This window comes from Clytia hemisphaerica, unplaced genomic scaffold (genome assembly GCF_902728285.1).
Source record: "Clytia hemisphaerica strain Z4C2 unplaced genomic scaffold, Clytia hemisphaerica genome assembly, whole genome shotgun sequence".
Classification (NCBI taxonomy): domain Eukaryota; kingdom Metazoa; phylum Cnidaria; class Hydrozoa; order Leptothecata; family Clytiidae; genus Clytia; species Clytia hemisphaerica.
In genome coordinates this window covers 27633-35525 of record NW_027103993.1, presented here as the reverse complement: position 1 = coordinate 35525, position 7893 = coordinate 27633, and the positions used below count along the sequence as shown (strand labels likewise).

The 7893-nt window shown below is 34.4% G+C and overlaps 2 protein-coding genes across 2 annotated transcripts; one reads left to right on the top strand and one right to left on the bottom strand.

The window, feature by feature from the left end:
• The first annotated feature begins 882 nt into the window (after positions 1–882).
• LOC136811188 (uncharacterized) lies at positions 883–2298 on the top strand. The gene has a single exon (XM_067067803.1). It carries the CDS (start codon positions 883–885, stop codon positions 2296–2298), a length of 1416 nt encoding a protein of 471 aa, XP_066923904.1.
• A 1614-nt stretch (positions 2299–3912) lies between these two features.
• LOC136811165 (uncharacterized) lies at positions 3913–6154 on the bottom strand. The gene is made up of 3 exons (XM_067067783.1): positions 6028–6154; positions 5189–5437; positions 3913–4183 (listed from the first exon to the last, which is right to left on the bottom strand). The coding sequence occupies exons 1-3, from the start codon at positions 6062–6064 to the stop codon at positions 4164–4166; spliced, it is 306 nt and encodes a 101-aa protein (XP_066923884.1). The 5' UTR covers positions 6065–6154; the 3' UTR covers positions 3913–4163.
• Between the last annotated feature and the right edge of the window lie 1739 nt (positions 6155–7893).

Sequence of the window (7893 nt, the reverse complement as noted above, 5' to 3'; positions counted from 1 at the left end):
CTGCAAAAAATTGAACTGTTTTAAATTTTTCGGAAAAATTCTTTTGATTTATGCATCAAAAGTCATAGCTGTTTTCTATGAAAAGTTGGGATGAAAAATTGGTCAAAAAGCACTTTTTTCAAGATTTTGAGATACACCATCTACCACAAAAGTTTTTTCAAAATATTTCTTCTTCGCCGAAAATAAGCTCTTCAAAGTTGAAATACTCTTCGTCGCAAAAGTCTTCAATTTCTTCTTTGTCAATTTTTTTCTTTGTCATTCTTAAATTTTTAGACTCAAGGATAGTTGACCTAACAGAAAATGTATAACATGTCAAAGTATTGATAGCTATATCAAGCAGAAATTTATATTTTGTACGTTACAAATATTAAAATTTATTATGGTCAGAGCCCTTAATTGTGGTTAAAGATTGCAATGTAATGTTATCTTTTTTCACGTTTCTTTCGTATAATCAAAATAGTATCATCAATTGGCAGCTATCTTAACTGTTAGAATTTTTTAGATGTGTAGTGTAGTGATTCACTGGATTGGGACACGCAACGTGCGACGGTGCGCATACGGCTAGTTTGTATTTATGACCCTAGAGATTCATTCCAATTATATATTTTTTTACGATCAATTCAAATTTTTCCACATAAAATTACAGCATTTGTCATTTTTCATTTGATAGCTGACGATTCGATAAAGATGAAACTTGAAGTAATATAATTCAAATTTTGTTTTTTCTTGTATACTGTATGAAGCTCTGGTCCTGATCATCGAGCACTCTTTAATGGAATCATCTATTACTTATTGATATTGATTAATCAAAAGACACTTTTTGCACTTTAAGCTTACAAGATACCTTCCTTTATCTCATTGCAGGACGAAACTGAGCACAACATGGTTGCAGTTGATTTTAGCTACAAAGACTGGCTCAAAAAACGAAAAATAACTACCAGAGTTTTTGTTGCCGTTCAATTTGCGATAGGTATTGAATATTCGATGACTTTTACAACATTGTACGTGTACTTAAAGGACGTTTTACACATTACAAACAACCTTAATGCTTTTTATAGCAGTATTTGCGGAATATATGTTTTGACACAGATTGTTGCATCGTTGGTTTTATGCCGCTTGTTTGATAAATGTCGAACATTAAAACTTTTCTTTACTCTCGTTACGTTTATAACATTTGTTGGAAATGTTTTGTACACAATCCCATTCTCACCGTATCTCTTGTTAGCCGGACGTTTCCTTTCCGGAGCTGGAGGCTCCCTGAGACCGATTATGTTATCTGAATTGACCAGGTCATATCCTAGTGATGAAGTTATGGCACAAATGTCGACGATGAGTGTTAGCTATGGTATTGGTTTCACACTTGGTCCGGCAATTAATTTTGCTTTTGTGAAAGCACGATTTACACTACTTGGTATACCGATCGGGTATGCTAATGGAGCTGGATTAGCGTTATCAATCGCATTCCTAGTAGCTTTTGCTATGTCTCTCTTTTTTGTAAGTGATCTATCAAAAGAATTTGACTTAAAAGAGGAAATACAAAAGATGGATGCTGACAAACAATCAGTAGATAGTTTATGTGGAAGTGAAGAAGATCCATCTGAAATATTCTCTGATTTTGATAACGAACCTCTGTTGGGTAAAGATTCTTCCGAGAATAGAACAGAAGTGAACCAATTAGGAATAATAGAGACTCTTATGAAGTTGTTCTCTTCAATAGACATTGTTCTTATTTTTGTTCTCTCGTTTTTCGCCTTCATCACAATGCTAATGCAAGATCTATGGATACCTATGGCAGTTATAAAACTATTGCATTGGACAGCCTTGGAAATCAATCTCATTTTCCTGTTCAATGGTACCATTATCAGTTTAATGTGTTTGTTCTTGGTATTCAAACCGCCATCGAAGAATCAGTTGGTCAATCTTGGGATTTTGAGTTTTGTAACTACATGCTACCCGTTTGGATGTTTTTTGTACTTCCGTTTGGTGAACAGCATGGAATGGATAAATGTGGCATTATGGGTTACTTATCCTTTTATGATGTCTCCTATTGCAATCGTTGATGAGATATTCATGATGAGTGTTTTGGCCAAAATGGTTCCATCTAAGATTCAAGCATTTTCTGAAAGCGTTCGTTTGATGTGCTCCAGATTTGGAGCAACTCTTGGTTTGTTTACTGCAGCCTTCGCCTTTGAACATATCCTATATGTTTGTCCACTATTCATGGCTATATCTTTGGTATTGATGATTTTCTTGATTTGGAGAAAGGAACACTTTCAAAATCCGAGAATGGTGATTTAATAAAAGTAAAATATTTACAGGAAAGTAGAAGAAAAAGATAATATAATGATAAACAATTTTTTGTAACGAACTTGATAAAGTCTATTTCATTGAAAAGCTGAAATTTCGGAACTTGAATTAAAAAAAGAACACGGAGATAACAGTGCTTCCTTTTTAGATCTTGATATTACAATTGAAAACGATTAATTTAAGACCAATCTTTTTGATAAACGTAATGCATTTCCATTTAAAATCGTTAGAATGCCAGACAAATCTTTCAACATACCATCAAAAAATTTTGATTCCTGCATGAAAGCTAAGACCCTCCGTATTGCTCAGATTTCTTCTGCACTTAGTGGTTAGTTAGTGCGTTCGTTACCAGCTTTTCTAGAGATTTGTTTATTCGATTTTTCTGATTTGTAGCACAAAGATGCATAACCATAAATCCTCGAATGTGACGGAGCCAGATTGTCGGAAAAACATTTCAGCCAAAAAACTGCTAAAAAAGGTTTTTTCGGACTTCGTGAAAAATTGGATCATTAAATTTTTTGATTTTTTGCATGAAAGTAGACTACCATCATAGGCAAGAGATGGCTTAATCAGATTCTCACAAAAAAGAATTTTCGGCTCATAAAACGCATCTTTAGCTATAAGAATCATTATTTATAAGCCTAGATCAATCTTCTTAACTAAATTATTCAATTTTTTGACGAGATGTATGTTTTTTACTCATTATGAGAAAATTCTAAATACAATCTTTAAAAAGGTACTTTGAAGTCTGGTGTCAAAAAGGTGTGCAGTATTTATAATTTTGGTTATAACTTTATAACCTAGAGAGAGATTGGACCAGTTGTCGTATAATAATAAAAGGGGTAGTATCAATGGAAAGATATTTGAGTACGCTTATTATTTCCACTAAGGTAAGGCCAATTTAATTTGTTGTTTTACGGGCCAAGCTACCCGAAAAAGAGGGTCGTAGGGTTTTTTTTGAGTTCCTTGACGCTTTAAGCAAAAAACTGTCTTTACAAGTTGTTTGTGAATTTAATCTGTCAAGAGTAATCACAGTAACTAATTTGGTAAGTAACCTTTTTCTTTCAAGGTTTTTTTAAAATTGTCCACAAAGAATTGTACTATATTTGACATTTTTTCGGGAAATTTTCCTAAGGCGGTGTATCAAGAACTATGACACATTTGACTGTTTTTCTACGAAAAGTTGGGATGAAAAATTGGTCAGAACCACTAATTTTTAGATTTTGAGACATAGGTATAGCTTTTACAAAAATGTTCCGAAAATCTATTTTCAGTTTGGTTTAAGGTACACCAAAAATATGTTTCTTTACCGAAAATAAGATCCACATAGTTCTTCTTCACAAAAGTCATCGATTTTTTTCATTAAGATTTTTTAATTTTCAGATTCAAGAATAATTGGCCTATAAAAAATGCATAACATGCCATAGTTTTGTTGGTTACATCAGGCAGAAATCCATATTATTTTGTACATAGTAAATTTAAAAAATTCACTATGTTCAAAACTCTTTTAAAAAGAATTCATTTAGTTTTGTTAGACTCGGTAAAACCTTTCCCATTGTATAAAATCGCTAAATAGACAATTCTGAGATAAAAAAGACCCTTAAATTCAACTGTTTAAAAATCTTGTGTTTGGTCATCGAGATACAGGCGTAAATTTTAAACAAAAGAAGTGAGTATCAAAAAATAACAAATACAAAATTTCTTGGCGCTACACCAATCCTTTAAATTTTAGGTTTATAAAATGGTTGATAATAGTAAATTAGATTTAAAAAAATTAGTGGCTGTACATCGTTGCCATTTTGTGATTTTGAAAGAAGATGACCAGTTTGGACGATCCCTAGTTGGTTTTCTCTGCTTTATTCGTCGTGTTCTGGAGCTACACGTGTAAGAAAGAAAATCTGGTTTCAAAGTTTACTTATAGAGAGTCATGTCTCCAGGGAGGTACTTAGGCAAATGGAGGGTACGGTATGTGCCGCCCTTAAGGGTACCTTATTTGGACTTCCAAAGTCCCGTTAAGGATCGGAAAAATCAGAAAATCAAATTTCAGTCCCACTGGGGGTCGGAAAAAAGGAACATTTCTACTTTTTACCCCCAGAAAGATCGAAATTAAGGGTCCAGACTGGTCCAGAGTTTGAAAGTCGGGTGGCACCCCTACCCCGTCAGCTGGCAACCGTAACCCCCCTCCCTCCCCACCGCTATGTATCCAAAGGTAAGGTACCACCCTTTCTCTTTGGATTTCTTAACTTGCCCTTGCGAAGTCGTTTTATCTTTTGAGCATTAAGAAAAGGGACTTCTTCGAACCCAGTATTTATTATGGCTTGACCAGTGGTTGAACACATAACCTTGCACACCGTAGTCGGATAATCGAATTTATGCATGTGTGTTTTTCTGCGAAATACTGTAGACGATAAGGTTCTAAATTGACTAGATTGACCAACTGAGAACGACGGTAAATCAGCACTTTTACCGTCCTCGATTTTGCGGTTCAGAACCACAGGCTATTCTTGAGAACGACGGTAAATCAGCACTTTTACCGTCCTCGATTTTGCAGGTTAAAACTGCTGGTTATCATTCCAAATCGCTTCACTCACTCTCTCATCCTCAAAAATGCAAGTACATAAATTCGCTGAACTACTTTTACACTGCGGTGCAACTTACATTTTATAAATGGTAGCTTTTAGACAATTCTCAGAAATGTTATTCAAATCTTAAACATTCAAGTACCAGGTCAAAGAAATTGCTTTTGTAGTATTAAAAGGCATGTCGACATTTCAGAACTGATTAATTTATAAAGTTTAATGTTAAGCAGAAAAAACATAAAGTACATATTTGGTATCATCAATTTTAAGATAAATCTTTCAATGGAATTATCACCGCTTACCTTTTACGCAGCTCACTTCACCATCATTTTTGATTGGTTTGTATTTACCAAAATCTTCGCTTTCACATTGATAACATTTATCGACAACACAGTTACCAGCACATTGCACCAAAACGTAGTATAACGTTGGATGCTCAAAATATTCACCCGCAGATTTTCCTTCGCATAGGTCACTCGCACAATTACTGTGAGGGGGGTGTAATTCAGTCAACGTCGTTTTATCTCCACTACATCGAATCAAGCACGGTGCTGAAATTGATAAAATTGATACAATGAATTATTCAAGAATCATGAACTCTTACATACGGAGATTATTTTTTTCAGTTACAGTATTTTGACAAATAGATATTGAAATTAGTTCAAGCCAGGGCTAGAACAGATAGAAAAAACTTAGGGTTTTGACGAGACACTAACGAATTTTTCCATTCACAGTTTTAGACAATTTAGCGATTTTAGTTTCCAACACCAATCACTTCCATCTTGTGTAGAAGTATGAAATTGTTAATGGAAAATTATACAAATGTCATAGCACCTCCTTTTTACACACCCAGTAGGAAAAGAATAACGGACTGAAACTCGATGGGATTGATTTTCCCATATTTTTTATGGCTGGGGATTTTAATTATTTTGTTCTCGCACAGAAAATTCAATTTAGATGGGAATAAAAGTATAAAAGTTTGCAGTGAGGATTGGTTTATTTGTTTATTTTAGGGGGGACAAAAATTGGAGTAAAATTTTCATCCGGGGACGAAATTTTGACCAGTGGGAAGGGGTCCCAGTGGGTCTGTGAGAATGGGCTGTGTCATAGATGTCGAAATAATATGTTGATGTTTTCTTACCGATAAAAAGAAGAGCCAGTGCCAGGTAAACCTTCATCTTGTCTTCTTGTTGTTTGTCCGTCTGTTTGTTCGTTTGCAAACTGTTGTAATGTTCTGTTCTTCAGTTTGTGATGAATATCTTTACAACGAGTATCTCTATTTATACTTTTTTCAACCCATTGTTTTGTTGTTTTTGTGTTTTCTTTCGTAACACTCAAATTCAAGATGATAATAAAACATGATATTGGACGTAATGAAATTTCAAATATTATGATTATGAAATTAATAGTTCCAAAAGGAAGAAAGAAAAAAACGAACAAGAAGTGAACCTCTTAAGATAATTTTTCCTGTTATTCTGTTGTTTGGTGCCTAAGCTAATATTCGGGGAATTTTTCGGTAATGATGATAATTGATAAATTGAGATAATGAATGAAAAGAATAATTTCAAAAGGAAGTGACAAGAGACTACAAACAACCAATATTATATTATTTTTATTTTCGAACTTAAAGGAACCTCATATTCTTTGAAAACTATCTTCCTTTTAGATGCAATCATAAGGAGGTGATTAATCATAAAAACAGTTGATTGTAGACCATAGCCATATCATCAAAAGGAATGGCAGGTTTTCCTTGACATCTTTAAACGTTTCTGCAACCACAAAGAGCCTTAGGAAGGTATCACCTGGTGAGTTATAGCACTTTTCTACAAGATCTTCATTTTTTCTTCTTCATTTTCATCTTCATTTTAAGAATATTTTTAAAGATTTATTTATTTCAAATTGTTCCACTCACTAATATCTTTCCAATGATACCAAATTCATAAAGATTGAAGAAGTCCTTCGAAAGTTATAGGTAAAAGAAAAAAGAGTGCACACTTATCATGAATAGACTTTAACACAGATCATTTTACAGTTTGTATCATGTTACAGTCTACCCTTAGTGGCGAGATTGATAGCACGTTTATGGTCACAGGCACCAGTACAATAACAGAGTTTTCACGCTTTCATGCAAGTGAAAGATCCAATTTACGCATTCATGCAAACCGCTGGGGTCCCTATTGTTGAATTCAGGGAAAGCATGGCTGTGGACAGCATTAATGGGAGAAATAAATTTGGAGACAAGTTGATGTACGAGTAAATAAACTTCTTCATCTTCTTCTTCTTATATCACTTTATTTTAAGTTAGAAAGCTTGCAACTGAGGTACCATTATGGTACGGGAAATGAAGACTGGAACCGAGACATGTGAGACTAAATGTCCGGTAGCGACTAGTAAACAAAAGTGAAAACGAAAATATATGGTCGTCAAAATATTGACACCTATAAAAATACAGGCTCCATGCCCCGCTCCTTTCGTGTTCTGTTCAGTTTATAGATAGGCGAACTTCTTAATGATTGGTAGACTATAAAACTGTGAGATATTATTGGGCTATTGTACAAACATGTCGAATCTATCTATTATAACAAACAGCGCTATTGCAAATGCCCCAATATTTAAAATATAAAGTCCCCCAACAGTATCAACTAGCCTATATCCTCTTTCAGGAATTCAAGCAAGTTCATGAATGTTAAATTTCCAGATACTATGAATTTCAAGTGTTCAAGAGCTTTTATAAAGCAGCTCGGGCCTGGATTCATAACCAGTATGGGGACGAGTTCTTTATCAGGTCGACCGGATTCTTAACCAGTATGGGACGAGTTCTTTAACAGATCGACTGGATTCTTAAGCAGTATGGGACAAGTTCTTTATCAGGTCGGCTGGATTCTTAATCAGTATGGGAACGAGTTCTTTAACAGGTCGGCTGGATTCTTAAGCAGTATTGGGACGAGTTCTTTAACAAGTCAGCTGGATTCTTAATCAGTATAGGGCGAGTTCTTAAACAGGTCGA